The sequence below is a fragment of the Ascidiella aspersa genome, chromosome 9 (assembly GCF_963924565.1).
Source record: "Ascidiella aspersa chromosome 9, kaAscAspe10.2, whole genome shotgun sequence".
NCBI classification, from domain to species: Eukaryota; Metazoa; Chordata; class Ascidiacea; order Phlebobranchia; family Ascidiidae; genus Ascidiella; species Ascidiella aspersa.
In genome coordinates, this window is record NC_139455.1 from 26,153,532 (window position 1) to 26,174,608 (window position 21,077).

General features: G+C 34.2%; 1 protein-coding gene across 1 annotated transcript; it reads left to right on the forward strand.

The window, feature by feature from the left end:
• Positions 1 to 1,761: 1,761 nt before the first annotated feature.
• Positions 1,762 to 21,002, forward strand: LOC146134683 (villin-1-like). Its single transcript, XM_083397303.1, has 20 exons — positions 1,762 to 2,032; positions 2,236 to 2,310; positions 2,512 to 2,587; positions 2,831 to 2,951; positions 3,279 to 3,498; positions 4,349 to 4,453; positions 4,728 to 4,828; positions 10,821 to 10,899; positions 11,409 to 11,507; positions 12,527 to 12,680; positions 14,142 to 14,242; positions 14,627 to 14,764; positions 15,757 to 15,915; positions 16,441 to 16,547; positions 17,250 to 17,381; positions 17,718 to 17,811; positions 18,291 to 18,428; positions 18,863 to 19,054; positions 19,314 to 19,556; positions 20,081 to 21,002. Exons 1-20 carry the CDS (start codon positions 1,958 to 1,960, stop codon positions 20,192 to 20,194), a joined length of 2,523 nt encoding a protein of 840 aa, XP_083253429.1. The 5' UTR covers positions 1,762 to 1,957; the 3' UTR covers positions 20,195 to 21,002.
• The last annotated feature ends 75 nt before the right edge of the window (positions 21,003 to 21,077 follow it).

The window sequence follows — 21,077 nt, forward strand, 5'->3', positions numbered from 1 at the left end:
ATTTGAAATGATGAAAGTCACAGTTCCCGACGAAATCCTGACACCAAAAATTATACATACACCAGAAAGCTATTTTTCATTGTAACATGGCAATATTTTATGACAAATGACACCACTTACATAGTTTTTGGCAAATTTCCTTGACAAAGATCTAGCGCAGCGGTTCCCAAACTTTTTAAAATATTTTGCCTGGTAAACCCTTTGCGAATATTTTAATATTTCGCGGCGCTATAAAAATTCAAGGGTCAGTTGACCCATGTTTCTTGTGGTACATTAGTACAGACACGATTTTTTTTAATTTAACTTTCTAACTAATGCGAACGATTCGCTGATAGCAGGTAGTACAGCATAATAGATGCCTTATGATGTCACAATTAGACATCGTAAAACATGCTATATAATCAAATAATAAAGCATAACTAAAGACTAAAAATGATGACAGATAATGTTTAAAACATAAACTTATGTTTAAACACATTTGTTGAAGCCTAATGTTTAAAAACTTAAAGACTAATTTTAATTTCGGACCCTTTGAAACTGCTGTACAGAAACTGCAAGTTGCTCCGGGAACACCAGTTTGGGAACCGCTGATCTAGGGGAAAGCACTGGAATGCAATCAGGTCTTCGCCAAGTCATTTGCTGGTTACTTAAGTCAAAGACAATTGATTTTTACCAAATACCTCAGTGTCAAATACGCCAGAGCATTTGCATCAAAATAAATGTTAAACTCATACAAATGGTGAATGCATTAAATTTTGAGGAATAAACAGAAGTAAAAAGCAATTTACATCAATTACATTTAATAATAAAGGCTTAAACAAACCATTTTTACAAATATATTTAATTTAGGCGCATTAATTAAAGTCAAGTCATTGTAACCAAAAAAATAGGTTAAGTCATTTGAACACAGTTTCTTAAATCAAGTAATTTGTCTAGCTTTGGATTATTTCCATATCTATTCTCCAATTTGTTGAACTCACTTTATTAGCTGGATAAGTAGCCTCAGAAGATTTCTATTTCAACAAGGAGTTATTAATTATTGCTACTTTATCTACTAGCTTTCGATAATAACTTATTTTTATATAATTTTAGTCTAAAACTACGATTTAATACATTGTTACAAGGACAATGTTAAGGTTCAATTTCTTGGTGTTTTCCCGTTTCTTTAAATTAACTCGAGCGGTAAAAACAGCTAGAAACTGCAACTTAATGCATCAATGATTCCTCAACCACGAGATTTTTACTTATCGTCAATAAAATCAATTAGGCAAGAATCAATTTAATAAAAAAGAGGCATTTGACCTACAGAAAAATTTGCGATATGCAGATAGTTATGTCCTTATACCTGTGTATCACGTGAAAACGGCACGCATAAAAATACATTTTCTAAAATATAATGCCAGTATTGATTGTTGCTTATACGTCCTTTACGAGATAAATTAATATTAAAATATAGCTAATCCGCACTTTTACGCTACATTTTTTTTACTTTGGATTACAAAAATACAGCCGGTATGTCAAAAGCAAGTACTAAAATAGAAAGTTTATTAAAATAAAACCTGCCTACAAAGAACGCTTTTACAGGAAATTTTGTTTAACCGCTAGACGGCGGTGCAGCGCAGCTCTCTTCCAATGTTTACATTTGGCCTTTTTTTTCTTTTTGCACGTGTCTAAAAAAACAAGGTTAGCAATATGACAAGCCTTTATATCTGCGGTATAGGTCGCTTGTAAAACTGACAACCTGGTTTAACAACTGCGTTGCTATTTGCAGATCGAATAATCTACCGTGAATGCCTTTACTTAACGTTTTAAAAGAGAAAGTTCTATGCGGAATTAAACGTAGAAGTTGATATTGCAAGTGTACCTATTTATTTTCGTGTTTGTTTACATATTTTAATTGATTGATTTGTTTAGTTGCTTTTGTTGTGTGGTTTGAAAAAAGGTTCAAAGTTAAAGAATGGCGCCAGAAATTTTCCACCCCGAGTTTGAAAAAGCTGGAAAAGTTGAAGGATTGCAAATATGGAGAATAGAGGTAAAAAAAATAAAAAAACACATAATTTTCTGATTGGGAACCCACTATCACTAACCATAATGTTTAATCTAATCATTTTTTTACAATTCAATTGTACATTTATAAATAATTTTATTTATACTATTAAATATATTGTATTTGAATTTATATCTTTAGCGTTTATTCCCAATATTAAATTTGACTTGAAATTGTTTACTTTGCAGAGTATGGAAGTGGTTCCTGTCCCGAAAAAATCCTACGGAAGTTTCTTCATCGGTGACGCTTATCTAGTTCTTAGGGTAAGAAAAAAAATATTTATAAAATATTAAATTTAAATCATATTTTTCTTACCTTTATAATTTGGGCTAAACTAAGAAAATTATATTTACCTACTCCATGGCGGTAGTTACCTTTTTCTTAAAAAAATTTTCTACCTTTTTTTCTTAAAAAATCTTTAAAAATGTAGTTGCTTGCTGTAACATTAATTTTGTTTAATCCAGAGTCGGAAAGTAGGATCCGGATTTTCATACAACCTTCACTTCTGGCTCGGTAACAATTCAAGCCAAGATGAACAAGGTAAAATTCAAATTTTACTATGACTAACTCTGTCTAGTGGTTGTAACACAATCAATAATCTTACCCCTTAAAAAATAACAGTCTTAATATGTTTAGCATATTTTGTTCATTGTTGAAAGATACTAAATTAAAAAAATGATTTTTTAATTACACTGACTATAAATTTTGTTATTTTTTTAATTGAATTTATTTTGTTTTTTATTTGAATTTATTAAAGTCATAAGTTTAACAATTGTTTAACAGGTGGTGCTGCGATCCTTGCAACCCAACTTGACGATTATTTGGGTGGAGATCCAGTTCAATACAGAGAGACACAAGGACATGAATCTGAGATGTTCAAAGCTTACTTCAAGAATGGAATTGTGTAAGTTTAACTGGTACTAGGCTTCAGGGTAATATACATTTTGTATTAATTGCATATATGTTTTATAACTCAATACATGGTTTTTAAAGGTTATTTTAATAAAAAATACATGTTTATTTTTATTTTATGTCAAACTATTGATGTCATGATTAATTGAAGAAATGTTGAAAATAGAAAGGTTATATTTTCAGACTTTTGTATTTTTTTTAGGCATAACGTTCAAAATAATACTATAAAAAACCTTAAGGTAATCTATTTTACCAAAAAAAAGTTAAATATAATGTTACATGAAGCTAATTTACCCAAATTTACATTTTTATTCTCCAGTTACCAGAAAGGTGGGGTAGCATCGGGGTTCAAGCACGTTGAAACGAACCAATACGACGTACGTAGGTTGCTCCACGTTAAGGGCAGGAAAACAGTTTCTGCTACGGAAGTCGAGTTCGCCTGGGATTCCTTTAATGTCGGAGATGTTTTCTTGATCGACCTCGGAAAAGTTATTATTCAGTGGAACGGACCAGAGAGCAACAGACTTGAGAGACTCAAGGTTTGTTCTTTTGTTATATTTAAAGAGTACTTTTAAGGTTATTCTTACTTGTACTGATTCTACTGATATATTGTTCAGGTGTTGCTGGACTGACTTTTGTATTATTGTTTCATGAAGGTATTTGCTTTCTAAAAGTAACTTTGTTAACCATTTTTTTTGCAGATTTTTATAAATTAAAACAGAACTGTAAACCCAATTTGTTTTTATTTTAATTCTTTTTACAGTTTATTTTACAGTCAAGAATACCAAAATGGTATTTTTTGTGATTTATATCATTGTTGCAGTAAATAGGATTATGTCGGTTGTAGTCAGTTTTTTTAAACAAAGAAACCCACAAGATTACCTGGTGGGATTGATTTTAGCCGTTCCTTCTATTTTGCGATCAATTGACATGTATGTTGACCTTATAAACCACACAATGTGGCTGACATATTCCCGCAATGTTGTGGTTAGGTTTTAAAGAAAATATTGGTAGAACTGGCTTATTGTGATTTTTAGAATAATTATTAAAATCTTGTGAGGTGCCAAGTATTGAATACCTTGGTTAGAAATGTGTATATATTAATTTACTTTTTAGCCAAATTAATAGCAGCAGTTATTTATAAGGCCCATGTAACATATACAATGTTAATATCTTCTCATCTTCGGGTAATTCTCCAATATTTTTGCAATATACCATTTCATTAGTAGTTGCTCTTATACTGTAGGCTATATTTAAGCATTAATTAAATTAAATTGATTTAGCTTTAAGTAGTATTTACAAAAAAATAATATAATTGGTCATTTGTAACAAGACAGGCTTATATGGTTGTTCAGCAATGTGTTTACCTGTGCCAATGTTTCGTTGCAGGGGACGATTCTTGCGAAGGAGATTCGAGATCGTGAGAGGGGTGGAAGGTCACAGGTCATGGTGATTGACGGTGAAAACGAGAAAGGAAACCACAAGGCGTTCGAGGTCTGTCAACCTGAGGCCTGCCAGCCATTGAAATTACATACAATGTGTTATTCAATGGTTGACATCCAAATTCTGTATATTATTGAGACAAAACAAGGATAACCTTATTTAGTGATTTTTTTCAAAATTAAAATAAATGACTTGTTCCAGCGTTTATTCCAAATTTTTATATGTGTATCTAAGCTGGTAAATTATTTATAAGCTGTTTACCGGTAATAATTGCATATTTTCCAAAAATTATGTTTTCTGTTAAATTGTAATTTTTTGTGTTTAGGCTCTGCTCAAGATTCTTGGCAACAAACCGAATGCTCTTAAACCTGCAACTCCAGATGATAAAGTGGACAGGAACAGATTGGCACAACTCAAACTTTTCCAGTAAGTATTTTATTTTTATTTTTGCTATTTAAAATTTTAATTATACAGCGCTGTGTTTAAAATCTGAGGGCTTATAAATCAATGTAATTTCACAAGAATTTTCTTTTGACAAGTTTTTTGTGAGCAGATTATTATTCAGTTTCATTTTAGGATAATTTACTTTGCAAAGCTGTGTTTAAATGTTCACCCTTCTAAATCACTGAACAATTTTTTAACTTCATATTCTCTCAAAAGCATGAATGACCTCACCCAATTGTTAAGGAGAATTATTTTTTGATTTACTTTTCTCTTTACACTTGAAAAGTTGAAATATTTCCGGTACCATCTTGCCTCACCTGTGGTTGTTTATAGAAGCCCGGGTCCACTTTACTGTAGGGTTTGGCACCTAACACTCCTTTCAATGTAAACTCATCATTTGTCAAATATGCTGCCCACTCAGTGTTCCACTGATGTGTGTACAAAGGTCAAATCACTACTAAAGTTACATCATCCTTTTAATTTATTTTGTCAATAAAATTTACTCCAACTTTAAAGAGTTGTACTTATTTCCGATTTATTTGTTGCTATTCCGTAATTTGTCTTTTTTTCACTTTTAAGGTTGTTTAGATTTTACTTTACATAAACAATACATAGCTGTTTTATTCAACAATGTATTGTTGTTCTAACCAATCATTATTTTGTTAGTTTTGTACAATATTAATATTTTTTACCATTCACACAAATTTATTTCTGCTTTTATTTTTTTAAAGATTTTTTTATTGATTCCCAAGCCATTTTATATGAATCAATTAAGAATTTAAAATGTAAAGATGACATGCAGGAAACAATTATTGAATTTCCTTGGTGTGTCTGTAGTGCTGCACTGGTTCTCAAGCACACATTTAGTTAATAATTGCCTTGTTCAAACACTAAACCTTACCGTCATTGTAGGGTAGATCAACAAAACGCCCTGAAATATGCTCCATGTCACATGTAGGATGCTTGCTTTAATCGTAAAAGTTGAGAAGTTTTGACTTTAATGACTTTATTGTGTTGCTATGACCTGGTATACTGCTCATGCAATTCTATCTAAGTAAAGTGACCAATTCAAGTCCTATTTTTGTATTTCATCATACTGGATAAACAACTTGAATTTAATAAATACGAATTTAATTTGATCACAGCGTATTTTGTCATATTATACATAGATTAAAAAACCAACCGTTTTTTAATGTCTATTTTATAAAGTTGGTCTTTTTTAAGTTCTTGACACTATTTACCTAATAACTCCTACAGTTTTCACATTGAGCAATGTGTTTCCATTTTTGTAGCAATTTAAAAAAATGTCGGTTTGAAAGGCGCCAAAGCTCGCGTCATTATTGTGACATTGACAATAGCTTTTGTTGTGGCCTTTCGTGTTTGGGAAAACTGACAAAACTGCTACATTTCTGTGTCAACTGACATTTTGAATATGGCCACGTAAACCTATACAGAGGGCTATAAAAAAACTCTCTAGTCTTAAAGTTTATCTGTATAAAATACTTTATTTTGTTTTACAAATAAATAGGGAATTCTAATTGCCCATAAATTGTGTACAATTGTGGTCGGTATGGAATTTATGAGTAAAGGCTACAGCAAGACATAAAAAATACCAAATCAGAAGGCAATGTCATTGTTAAAGGTTTTGAATTCGTGTTATAGATAATAAAAAAATAGATAAGCGTTGTTCAATTTCGCAAACCTGTCTAAACCCTTTAAACCCAATTAGGAAAGCGCTATAATCACGTTAAAGGTAAACGAACAGCAAGCTGTGCTGTTGGTGATAATATTCCGTGGCAAATGTTGCTCTGTATAATTCATAAACCTTGCTTGGTAAACATAAGGCCCTTCACAACGCAACATCAATATTTCATCCAACGTACACACCTCATACAGTAGGCGAGCATATAGCGGCCATTTCCTATTAACATTTGTACGTTGAAATGAATCCTGTCAATTACGCGAACATCCAGATGTACATTTCCGTTTTGCTAATTAAAACACTAACGTTCAGCATTCACGCTAATGACTACAACCATTACTGTTTACATTTAAACCGTTTTGTTTTGTCGTCACAATGAGCTCTGCTAATGGCATTGTTACGTGTCTCTTAAATGATTATTAATGCATAAAGGTAACATCACTAAGTAACAATCCATTTGTGTTTTAAATCTATTGTTGGTAATTATGGCCATTAGGGAAGTTTTCAAAATTCGAACAGCAACTTTAAATCCTTTCTTTTCAAAGGGTAATGGCTAATTAGTTGACAACTTAAACGTGTTTTTCCCCGCTAAGTAAAAACACTTTCACGTGTTGGTGATTAGACGGCAAACTTAATAGCAGCTGGTTATCTGAAATTTTGCAAAGCTTTCAGATACATACGTTTGGATATGGATTAGAAATAATTGCTTTGCATCGTAAATCATTGGTTGAAACTAAAGGTTTGCAGTTGTACTTAGCAAACATCAAAGTCCATACAAAAGTGTAGGTTTCATTGTACAACCAATTACAACAAAACGTCGTGACACTGATAAATAAATACCTGCTAAAACGTTAACAGAAACTTGTCTAAAACTAACAACTGCAATTGCATATTTAAAAAGTTACTTGTTTAAAACAATGGTTATAATCGCACATTTGGTGGTTGTAGGTCTGTCGAGGTTATAAATAATTCACTCTTCTATAATATTAACATAATTCGTAAAGAATCTACCCATGTCACAGTCAGAGGGCATTTTCTGTTAAACACAATTAAATCTTCTGCTGTATGTAAATTATATGGTATTTCCGAACCCACATTGGGTAAAAATGCCATGTAAAATGGATGTGTTGATGTTTATCAGTTTGTAAAGATATTTCCGGTACAAATTACAACCACTGCTGAGTGCATCGTATTGGCTTCATTAATTAGATTTACTACATTTTGCAATCCTCTAACCATTATGACGTCAATAATACATATTGTTTTCAAGAACGACCAAACAAGGGTATATTTTTAAATGTATGGTAATTAAGTTACACATCACTGAAAATGCACCTAATACATACTATACTTTAAACGACCCCCCAATGTCATTTACTTGTATTGTGGCTGTTGTTTCCCCACATCTAATTTTAAACTTCCAAATGATCAGCAAAAGTTGTCTCCAGCTAGTTTTGTTAGCCGCAATGTTTCTCCCACAATGTGAAGCACCCCTAACATCTCACAAGTGCTTGAGAGCACTCAACTTTCCTCACAACACTACACACTCCTATACATGGCGCCTACTAAAAAGTCCCAGTCCCTTCCCACACACGTTTAAGCATTTTAGTTTTTATCGCCATTTAGTTGTTTTACTGAAATAATATTTTTTGATGGTTATGAAAAGGGGTAAACCTGGCATTTTGGTTTATAATTGACCCCAGCTTTTAATTAATTATTTATTTCTTAGTGAATTCGTTAAATATTTCACTTGTCGGTTGGTGTTTGTTTATTTTTTCAATCCTTTGTCGGTTTAAAACCACTTACTCCTAGTCCACAAGCAACAAATAAAAGAAAAGGGCTCCTCTTGTAAAGTGTGTATGTAAATAGGCTTCAAGTTGTCCACAGCAAGTTTTGTTTAAAAAACAGATTATTTAGCAGGGTTAGATTTGCTGGAAATTTATCGGAAATCAAAACCAATCTATAAAAAGAACTTTTTAATGTCCGTGTTAACCAAAATAACGATTTATGTTGCGTTAGAATGCAACAAAAGTTTAGTTTACATTCACACTATTAATTAAGCACTACGTTTTAAAATATTTCAAAACAAAGTAATGTTTAAAAGTTTGGGCAAAATGAAATATTAACGAGCTTCTTTAAAATTAACTTTTATAGCCTATTGTTTAAACATTACGCTTTTGTGATCAGAATCTCGTAAATTCATATTTTATCAAACCAACTTTCTTAAGCAAATACAAACATTTTTTACGGTTGAAGTAATAGGCTTATAAAGAAAAAATTCAAACGTAAATTAACGCCTGAGTGAATTTACTGAATGGCTTTGATCAATATTGAATTTTAAGTCAATAGACCTGCGTATTGTATCCTGTATTGGTCCTCTATGACTTCCATTCTTAAGCTAAGCGCATTCATACCAGCTCTATTGTGTATGGAATCCAATTCTTAGCAGGAATAACGTTTAATGTATTTTACCATCGCTTCTTTACATTCAAGAATCATCACCAATGGGTTTGTAGGGCGCGCGCATTTTTTTCGTGTTTTTTGTACATTTTTTGCCTTTTGTTGTTGTCTTGCCCGAGTATTTCAGTGTTTTTTTGCTTTATAATACGCATCAGTTCTTGGCTGCCTGTCTTGTAAATGTCACTAACCAGCATCTGATATTTGTCTCAAAAATTATTTATAACTTGAAATTTAATGTCAAAGGCAACAAGGTGAAGTACATCAACTGCTGGTCATCAGTGCGTGTCGAAACGTCTTTTTAAGATGATGTCGAGTTACTCGAACTTTTTGGTTTTGACATTGATTTTACAATAGCGATCCTACCATAGTGTACCTTAGTATATTGTATTATCTACTTCTAATTATTAGTTTTTTCTGGCTGTTAACTGACTTTGGCTTAACACCATAAACGCTACACAACTATTGAACTAAAATAAGTATTTAAAAACTATGCCCTTCAAGAATATATCGTAGACATTATGTGTGATTTATAGAAACGTTGTTATCGCTGTTAAAAATGTTTTTACATATAAATAATGTTGGCATGGGCGTAAAAGTCACATACCCCATCAGCGGTACAACTTTATTGGACGTAAAAGCGTCATAAAGCTGACTTTACCAGAAATGTTTGCTTTGGCGAAATACGGCGTTGCTAAGATTTCCACCTTGCAAGTCAAGACTGTTTCGCCATAGAACTTAAGCGAAAAGTTAACACGAGATTTTGTAAAGCATTAAATGCACGTTGTTAAATAATATCCGTGAGTGACATTTTTTTCGTACTAACGTAGCATTTTAAGCGTTTCGAATGAATCTCTTTATTTAATTACTATGTTGAAAATGATGTGAGAATTATTTAAAACATTTAAATGCTACCCACTTCTATATGGGCTATGTGGCCTTCATTATAGTCTTCAAAACCTCCAACCATTATTCCCCTAATTGTATTAACATCGCCAATAAATCACAATCATAGAATTAAAACTATGTGATGTGAAAATGCGCCAAAAGTCGATCAAAGGTTGTTTTAAGTTATTTTCAGCGCTGGCAATTAAAGCCAATTCGTCCCTCTTCGCATAAAGCCCCTCGAATTTGATTGATTGCGTTTTGGTGACAAAGTTTTGCACGTTTTGCATGTGTCGTTATTGCACGCCTGACGTTTTATCGTGAAGCGTGATTTAAAGAAATTATGAACTTTGAGTAAACTTTACAAAACAATCTTGAAATATCAAACCTATTTAACCAATATTTATGTGCAACAGTTACCAGTTTATAAGCTCTGTACAAACGTTTGGTTTATTGTCGTGAAAAAATTATAGTTTTATTTGTAAAAAGGCGGATTGAAAATAAGATTACTTTCTTAAAATACGACGTTTTGCACGATTTATGCATACTGATTAATTATATTTTGCCTTGTACATTAGAATAAGACAGTTGACATTTCACCAAAGAGTCACGTATTTAATAATGCTTTCTGTCACACATTGAGTGTTTTATTTCCGCCAATTTGAATGTTACAAAAAAAAAATATCAAAGTTTAAAGCGTCCACAATTTCCTTAACATTCTATTGTACTATTGGTGAAACATTTGTCAATCTTACTAATGTGTGTATTGCAAAAAAGCTCTAAATGTTAACAAATTGAGGTATAACGTCACAAACTTACCACATTACATCACAACGAGTTCATTCATGCATGGCGTCGCAGTTGCCATGGGTACCACCAACAAGATCGTGGTGTTTTCGTAAAACTTACAATATTTATTATCTTTTTCAGTGTTTCAGACGAGACAGGTCAACTCACCATCAAGGAGGTCGCCACTAAACCACTCACCCAAGACCTGCTCAACCATGACGTATGTACAAGTGACGTCAGCATGACGTAGTAGTAGTAGTAGCGCTGTGTCCCATTACTTGATATTCGTTTACGACACACGATGTTTGGGGTAAAATCTGTATCAATCCCATCCAATGCCACATGACGTCATTACTATTAAATTATGCAAAATTAAAACATAAAATGTAACCCTTAATAAATTAACTTGCTTTCGGGCAAGAATCTTAGTTATCTTCAAATGATCGTTTTTTTGCGAATTAAAAACATGGCTGAACTCGTATGTTAATTTATTAGTGGATCGGATGATGCCGATGTTTCACATTTGATAAAGGTTGCTCTATTGTCACATGACTTTCATGGTTTTTGGATTGCTACAGACGTCGCGTATTTCGTAAACAATTTTAAGTTCTTAGTCAAAAGTGATAAAAAAGTGTTCCATAAAAGCTTACCCATGCTTAAAAATGAAACCAGTATTAATCGCAATTTACCAGCGAGCTCCCACTCCACAAGCCACTACTTTCGTTTCAGGATTGCTACATTCTCGACCAAGGAGGCAGCAAGATCTACGTTTGGAAGGGAAAGGGGGCTTCTCCTGAGGAGAGGTCGGGAGCCATGTCCAGAGCAGTGGTACGTATGTGTGACGTCATACGTGTAGCCACGTCATACTTGTTATTACGTCATCAAACCGCGTTGAAGTATGTTGGTTACAAAAGTTTTTTCAAACTTTTAGACCTATTCGTGACGTATTTTAGTGACGTCATGATGTTTTTTTTATTCCTAAAATGACGTCATATCCACTTTGCCAAAAATATTGCATTGTAATTTTTTTTAAAGCGACTGTATTTTGCGTGGTAATGGCTTTTTAATGCGGTTTAGATAATTTCCTAGAAAATGTAGCTTTATCGTAAATTCAACATTTGTGGAAATATCGTGAGGTCAACATAACCTTTAGGAGTTGTTGCCAGCCATTGTGACGTCACAAATATTCCGTTGTTTATCGGTCAAATACCGGCCCGGTAAATTCATTACAGGGTCAACAGAGCTCTCAATATCGAGCATTGTTGTGTCATAAATCAGCATTGTGACTATCACAATTGTAGCCTGACGTTATTTTAATTATAGGAACTTGTCATTTGTTATTTACCTTTGGATTCTGGCTTGCTGGGTTATGTGATGTTAGGGAGTGCCGTGTAACTGGGACTACATACATATTATAATGAATTCACCTCAAAGGAGTTCGGTTAACAAGTTGCTTAAAAACTCGAAATGTCTAAAAATGTAAAAAAAACAAGTAGGCCACAGTAAAAACTGTAATTTAGAACTTTTTGAAAAAAAAGTTTGAACTTACTTTTTTGCGGTATGTTTACCGTAGAATTGTTTCTGCAGGAAATATTTTCCATTTTTTCAGTTTTCCAATATTTTTAAAACTTCTCTGCGTCGTAGTAGAGAAATATCTGAGCCCTTGCAGAAGTAAAAACGTTCAAAATGCTACTTGCTTCTGTCGTTTTGAATAACTTACATATGTTCAACATGATGAGAAGCCACTAATGACTAATCCATCTTAAAAGGCAGACTGCAGAAGACCAGGGAACATTCTCTGCATCTTTTTTAAAAGTTGTTTTCACTTTCCAAACTTGTTCCTTCAGGGCTACATCCAGGCGAAGGGCTACTCTCACCACACCCAGGTAGAAACGGTTCCAGATGGCGCAGAGTCAGCTTTGTTCAGGAACTTATTCAAGGGTTGGAAGTCAAAGAACGACGCTGTAGGAAGGGGATCCACCTACACAAGGGGAAAAATCGGTAACAAATTGGTTTTAAAGTTTTATTACGCAGAACCCTTTGTCTGTAAAATTACATAAAAGTTTTTTTTTTCAAAAAACCTTTTCAAAAAATATTTTTTTGTCACGCCTGATAATTTAATGAAACAGAAGTTTCAATTTCTCGATAGTTTTGTTCTTCAAAGATGATGATTTTATTAACTTGTGTACAGAACTTAGCAGTGTCCGTTATTGTAAATTACGAAATTGGTAAATTATGTACGAAATAAGCAAGAAACTTTTAAAGTTCGCCAAACAGAGAAGAAATAGTGATGACCGTTTAACCAGGGCATCGCTACAAATAACAAATACACATGATACTTGATCAGCAGATGGTGGCATTAGCGTACGTTATTTAAAACTACTGTGCCTTGGTCACAGTTGACATACTCTTCTTTTTGTGTATTTATTCTTTCGACCAGCGTACCCCAACATTTGTGCACCCCACACATGAATATCTCTAAAGTGACAATGTAATAAAAAATGTTGGTTATCATACGCTTACAGCCCCCTAAGACAGCCCGTTCCCACTAGAGGGTCTGAGGCCCATATTTGAGAAACCCTGCACTACTCGATTAGTTATCTAGATTTTGTTCTTACTCAGTAATGATTGGACCCTGTACGCAAGCTTTGTTTAAATTGTGAATGCGTAAGTTGAGTGTTTACCAGAAACTTGTTCCGTGGTTAAACTTTGATTACGAATAAACACGTTTTCATGAGATTTATTCTACGTTAAGCTTCACTGGGGAAAAGTTTTTGTACAAATTTTCACCATATCTTTACTTTCAGGGTATCTTTTACCTTTAAGCAATGAAATGCACAATTTGACATAATTTGCTCAACTCAGCATTTGTAACTTTATATTTGCTTACTAATCACATTTCGTTTACTTTTGAACCTTCGATATAAAGGCGATTGTGGCGTCACAACTTCAGACAAAATGTTACTATAAATAGATTCTAGAATCGCTGAGAATCACGCTTCGAACATGCTCTCTGTTACGTCACAATGCAAACTTAGGGCGTGGTGTGCCAGCGTTACCAAATAAGGAGTGGATAGCGGCGCATTGCATCAAACCACTTAATGTGCGCCCCTAATTAAATATTAACCCTCGAAGCGCGACGTCTAGCGGTAAATAAATTCTTATAATTTTCACAAAAACGTAGAGTTTCAAATTTGCACAAAATGAGGAAATAGCGATCCACAATTTTTCAAAAACGATTTCCTGCGGGGGGTAGGAAAAAAACAGTAATATCTGTGAATCTACTGAAAAATTGTAAAATGTAATCTCTCTTACTGATTTTCGAAAGGTTTTAAATAACCGAATTAAAACTCTATTTCCTCATGTGGGTAGGGGATTACCGAGAGATTAGTAGTAGCACAACTGATGTACTCGTATTATCTGAGTAAAAGTACTCATTGAGTAACCACTGGTTTGTTACAGCGAACGTGAAGCGAGTTAAGTTCGATGCTACTTCCATGCACGCCGAGCCTAAAGTTGCGGCCCAAGAGCGAATGGTGGACGATGGAAGCGGTAAAGTGCAGGTTAGTGTGTTACTATGTAACCAGTTTGGGGCGTATCACTTATTTCAAGTTTAATTATTTAAAGGCAAAAAAAAAAGTATTGAAATTGGGGTAATTTATCTAAATTCTGCATAAGACCTAAACGTCATAATTTTTTTTAGCCGAAGGTCAACATTAGACATTACATAGCAGCAGACAAATCGTTTAAATCAAATACAAATTTTTCTAAAAGAAAGTGATTAAAGAAGAGTTATTTAGGTTACAAGTCATTTACTTCGGTCGTAAATTATCCAGAATAACTCCATAACCCCCAAATTTACCTTATAACCCCCAAATGACCCAAATAACCCTCAAATGACCCAAAATAACCCCAAAATAACTCCTAATAACCCCAATTTGTTCCAGGTGTGGCGAGTTGAGAACAGTGACCTTGTCGAGGTCGAAGAGTCGACCAAAGGTCAATTCTACGGTGGTGATTGTTACGTCATACTCTACACCTATTTGAATAATCACAGGGAGAGCTACATCATTTACTACTGGCAGGTCAGTAAAACTTTCTTTTCTGCTCTAAAAACACATTGAAGAACAATTGATATATTTTTAAGTAGTATTCTTATTTGACAATTCAAATGGTATAATTTGCCAACGTTTTAGATTGGTTTGCCGTACAATTTTTTCTAATTAGAAATAAACGCTTGTTTAAATTTAAAAAGCTGGACAAGAAAAACATTTTACTTTATGGCGATCCTTACGATTTATAAAACGAAATATGCAAAACTGCAGTTTTGGTTAAAGACCTGTGAAAATAATTACAAATTTTATTGGAGATCTTTGTTTTACTTGTTTTAGCAATTTATAGAACTAAAATGCACTTTTTGCCTTTTATATTTACCAAATAATTTTGAGTGGTTAATCTTTTCAAGCCTATAGTTCCAACTCGTGTGTGAGATTTAGATTTAAATAATTCACATCTCTGAGGCTTCCAATCTCGTCGTCTTAATTATTTATATAATCTTTTCCGCTTGCTACAAAACAGTTGTGCTAAAACCGCACGAGAAAAAATATTTGCAATCTTTAAAAGCTGAAAGTGCGATTAAATTTACTGAAAAAACTTTGGCATGCAAAGGAGTTTAGCTTTGCCATAAAATAAATTCTAAAGCCACACTTTTAAACAAACTGTTTCAAATGACTTATTTTTTCATTTGTTGACTTGATTATATTTGTTTTTTGAAAGTGGACATATTTAAACATTCTTTTTTTAAACTTTTACGACACTTTCAACTAAATAAATTGATCTTAAATTTTCACTGACAAATAATTTGTTTTAGTTCTTAAAAAGTCAACATTTAAGCGCTAAAATGAAAATAAAACGTTTAAGCGTTACTTGTTCTTATTCTGAGTTTTTTAACCTGTTGAAGATTCTAAATTCTCTTATTGCAACCCTATTTCCAACTCACCTACTTTAAATCTACAATTAAGCGAAGTCCACCTTAAGCGGGAATCGAACTATCAACCTCCAACCTTTGCATCCACAGGGCCGTCACGCTTCACAGGACGAGATCGGTACGTCAGCGCTGAAGGCAGTGGAGCTTGACGACAAGTACAACGGCTCTCCAGTCCAAGTCAGGGTCGTTATGGGCAAAGAACCGAAGCACTTTCTGTCCATGTTCAAAGGACGGTTGCTCATATTCGAGGTAAAATTTGGTTTAAGATAAGGAATTTTTTGTTGCTAACTTTATTTTTAATTAATTTTCGTATTGGAAATCATTGTAGTAAAAAAATCGTTTTGGTGATTTAAACTTCACTCCAGTGATGTTTAACATGTTTTTGGCTTAACATAGGTCTTCTAAGCTAATTTCCCATTACCTTGTCGGATTTTATATCTCACATATGCTTTGATTAGCACATTCTCTTATCACTGTTTTTAAACATTTTTGACAAAAAAAAATCCATTTTAAGTGAAACTGTTTTTGTTTTAAAAAGAAAAAGTTCAACCTTTTTTTTCGACAGCTTTTGCGTTTTTATTAGATTGTAAAGTTTTTTTTTGTTAATTGTACAACTTTTACAGGTTTGTTTTTTCCTTAGCTATCAAAATATTTTCCAAATTTACCAAAACTAATTTTACATTCATGCAACTTGTGAATATCATTTATAACGTATAAAAGGTGGTTTAGCCTCACCCGGTCTCGTCCAATCAGGAGCCTGTATTTGTTGTTTAGGGCGGTACTTCGCGGGCAAGCGGCCAATCAGATCCTCCCCCTGTTCGAATGTTCCAAGTGAGAGGAACGGATGAGCGCAACACTAAAGCTGTCGAGGTCCCGGTCAGGTGAGATGTTTTTGATGGATTCTAAATATGAAAAGAAGCTGTTGATTCAATGCACTCTAAAGGCGCGTTTACACTACAGCTGCGCTGGGCGTAATTTGCATTTAAATTCAATTGCAGCGAGCGTTTCACGCTTTGCTAAACTCAAGCCCCGTGAAGATTTTTACGCCCAGTGCAGCTCAGCTCCGCTCAGTGCAGCTGTAGAAAAACGTTACGTTTTGTCGCGATTTTTACGCCCGGCGCAGCTCACTGCAGCTGTAGTGTTAACGGGCCTTACTTAATGTTGATTGCCATATTTATCTTATTTGAAAGATAAAAGTTAGAAAGCACTGGGTCAAATTAATTATTGTTTAATATTGACAAGCATTTCGCTCAATTTCGTGTCACAATCAATTAAACATTAAAATCCTCATTTTGAGCATAATGGTTGGAGGTTGTAGTTCGACGTAGAAAGAATATCAAGCCCATACAGAAGTAGGTAACATATTTTGGACGTTTCGAATAACTCTGTATTCATTTCAATTCTCTTTATTTATGTGTCTTTTCAATATTTATACATTTTTTTCGGGTAGGTTGCGGAATGTTAATAGACAGTTGATTGTAGACTTGCACAATAAGCAACTTTACTGCTTAATCTGTTCGAGCGCTACACAACACCCTACATTAAACAGAACACTTTTTGTAAGCATCTTTATATTCCTGCAGAGGTTCTTCTCTCAACTCGAACGACGTGTTCTTGCTGAAGACTCCCCGTGAGATGTGGATGTGGTGCGGGAAGGGAAGTAGCGGGGATGAGAGGGAGATGGGCAAAGCTGTGGCTCCTGTCATTTCCAAACGGTGGGTAGACTGAATATCAATTGTGTATTATGTACTTTATTATAATATCTGGTAGGTTTTGGTCAGTTATGGTTAATTGTGGCAACTAGTGGTTACTTATAGCAATTTGTGGTAAATTGTGAAAATTTGTGACAATTAGTTGAAAAATTTATGGCATTTTGTTTAAAGTTGTGGTAATTGCTGGTTACTTGTATTTTCTGGTTAAAGTTTAAAAAAGTTGTACTCGTTTAAAGACGTCAAAAATAAATATGAAAAGTTGCTTAAAAATCTTGTCTTCGGCAAGTGCTGTTTTTAATTTAGATTTGTAAACTTAACCACGTGTTTTGTGTGTTGCAGTGACCTTGAAACCATCTCAGAGGGCAGTGAGAACACCGAATTCTGGGCAGCTCTTGGAGGGAAAGTCCCTTATGCAGATTCAGCAAAACTCCAGGTTCCTAAAAATAGAATAGTTTAAAACAAAGTAATTCCAGAATGGTGCCCTTTTTAACAACAGTAAAGTTCGCTAAATAGTTTGTTTTTTTAAACAAATAACAACAAACTTGTGTAAAAAAAACTTAGAAATGAAAAAAAAATAAAAACTTTAACTCCATCTAATCATATTTCAAGAACATGTTAATTGCTTAAACTACTTAAATCCGACAAAACATAGTTTTTGTGAGTGTTAAGAAAATAGTTTAAAAGCGAAACAAAAAAAACAAGTTACAAAGCCTTTACAGAAGTAGGAAGCATTTTGTAAACGTCTCGAATATCTCTCTCATTTAACATGTATAATAAACGTGCAAAATGCCACCTACTTCTGTTTGGGATTTGCTATTTCTACGTCAATTAAAACCTTCAGCCATTATGCTCCAAAAAACACGAAATAAAAGTAGAAAAAAGACTCTTATTCAACCTGTGTATTGACTTTAGGACGAGGGTGGCGACGAGGAAGCTAGGTTGTTCGAACTTTCAAACGCAACAGGAAACTTCAAGTGTGAGGAGGTTGTCAACTTCGATCAAAGCGACCTTGACGAGGATGACGTCATGCTGCTCGACACACGTGACGAGGTACGTCATCAGCTAATGTGACGTCAGTTGTGCAGTGACGTTTTTAGATGGTTTCATGTTACCTGTGAAGTGGGCGCTATGACCGAGTAAATTTTCCATCCAGAGATGTCGCATAGAACACTTATAATAAAAATAACTGCTTTAAAAAATGTCACTTTGTAAAACTCAAATAAAGTTTTTTGTTATTAAATACATTTTTTACACAAGCGTCTCATATATTTGAACATTAAAAGCAACAAATGTAAACTTTTTTTTTCTAAAGTTTATGTAGTTGTTGATTTACAAAAAGCAAAATGCACAGCCAAGTAATTGGTTTAAGAGACGCTCGCCTATACACCGAATACTCGATTCAATTAAAAGAAGACTGAACAGGAACACATTATTTTTGTATAAAAACTTGAAAAAAAAACATATTTACAACATTTCTCCCCCAGGTTTACTTATGGGTTGGAAAAGGCGCCAACGACCAAGAGAAGAAGGAGTCAGTTGTTGCAGCCCTCAACTACCTGAAGACCGACCCCACCGGGAGTAGGGACCCCCACACTGCTATCATCACTGTCAAGCAGGGGTTCGAACCACCAACCTTCACCGGATGGTTCATGGCATGGGATCCTTCTGTATGGAGCGTAAGTGGCGTTTTATTAAATTTGATTTTGGGAATTTGAAAGCATTATTAAATTAAAAAAATACTGAAGGAAAAAATCAACAAAATTATTTAAAAAAAATTTTTCTTACGTGTTTTATGAGGTCGAACGGTTTTATCGCCATTTAAAATTATTTCCCCAGCTTTAAAGTCGTCTTAAATTATTTCACAAAATAAAAAATATCTTTTTTAAATTTATCCAAAATGTGATTTACAAAAATATCGTCTATTCTTGTTCCCAGGGCAACAAGTCGTATGAGGATCTTAAGAAGGAGCTTGGAGGTCAGGACGACCTTTTCGACTCGGTCATCGCTTCGGCAATCCCCAAGGGGTCATCCGTCGCCATTGGCAACGGGGTCGCCGGGGTCATCAGCACCGGAGTGACCTCGAGTGACCTCGGCAGCTTCACAACTTACGACTACGAGCAACTTAAGGACGCACAAGCCGACCAACTGCCCTCTGACGTAGACCAGCAGCACAAGGAGGTACGTAGGCGTGAGTCATCGGTCTGTGTGTGACGTCATCGGTAGTGTGACATCACTGCTAAGAATCGTTTTTTTTTTCCATATTTTAGCGCAGAAAATTTCCAAGTTTTATTTTCTCTAATCTACCAATTTAATCATGTATACGTCATATGCATGCTTGACGTCATTAATAAATTGTGACGCCAACAATAAATCATTAGGTCACAAGTGTTTTGGGTGGTAGGTTTAACTAGAGGTGTGGAACCTTTTACACTGGCGGGCAAAACATTTGAATCCGGAATGTACAGCAACTTCATTTCTCATGGACATAAAAACTATTCGGTTTTATTAAAATTATTTGAAAGATGACGTAACAATAAAACCCCAAGTGATGCAATAGAGGGGAAGTGACGCAATTTTAGTTTTTCGAAAAGTGTAGCTCTATGTTTGAATCATATTTCTAAAATACAGCTGCCTAAAATTTTCCTGTCATAATTCCAAGCTGACGTAACAATGCTTTGTAACAATGGTTGATTGTTGTTTAGATGCACTTGAGTGACGCTGAGTTTGACCTCGTGTTCGGGATGAGCAAGTTGGACTTCGGTCGTTTGCCGAACTGGAGACAGAGCGGGCTCAAGAAGGGGAAAGGACTTTTCTGAGTGCGTTAAAATCTGCGATCCTACATTTGACAATCACATTTTAACGCCTCGGGTTTTTTCACGCTGCGGTACGCTCCTTAATTGTCGTTTCTTCTGTAAAAAGACGTTTTCTGCCCGAGATTTTAGCTTTGTCTTCATTGGATTTGTATATTTTACATTTTGTAACAAAATAACGTCCCTTTGCTTCAAAATCACAACAGTAAGCTTAACTTTTTATCAAAAGCACCGAATTATGTTTTTAATATACTTCCTATAAAGTTTCTTGTCGTAGTTTGCTGCTATGACGTCATTCTACGTTTGTCTGTAATTTGACCGTCGAAATGTTCTTCAAGCAGTAGTCTAGCAATCATTGTGATGTACAAACGGAACTGTGACGTAACAATAACGCCTTGTAATTCGACATTGTGACACAAAACTGACGCAAAATTCTGCTGTGACGCTTTACATTGTGTTACTAACCTATTTATTTTTCAATTAACCCGAACTGAAACATAATTATCTTGCACTGTATTACTGAACTGTAATTTGTCCTTTAGACGTCGTACTTTTGTTAATTCCATCAATATTTACCCCCATCTGGTGGACAGCCTGTCCAGATATGTTCCTCCGCTAGATGGTGTACTTGTCCAATAACGACGTAATTGTGTTTTTGGTGGATTCCGTAGCTATTTGTGCACTTTGTTTGCTGCCCCTATTAATCAGATCGTAGTTACTGATGATCACTTTTGATTACGAATAATTTTATGTAACTTTAATTATCTTATCCCTGAAATATCGTTTGTTTGATTAACGTTATATTAAAACGAATTTTCACAAAATCGTTTTGTGTTTAATGTTTTTTAGCAGGCTTAAGTTTACTTAATAATCAATTTAGAAAATTTGA

Coding starts and splice junctions, on each gene's coding strand:
- LOC146134683 (XM_083397303.1), top strand. CDS start 1,958: ATGGCGCCAGAAATTTTCCACCCCGAGTTTGAAAAAGCTGGAAAAGTT. Junction 14,243..14,626: donor ATGGAAGCGGTAAAGTGCAG/GTTAGTGTGTTA, acceptor AATTTGTTCCAG/GTGTGGCGAGTTGAGAACAG. Junction 15,916..16,440: donor GACGGTTGCTCATATTCGAG/GTAAAATTTGGT, acceptor TTTGTTGTTTAG/GGCGGTACTTCGCGGGCAAG.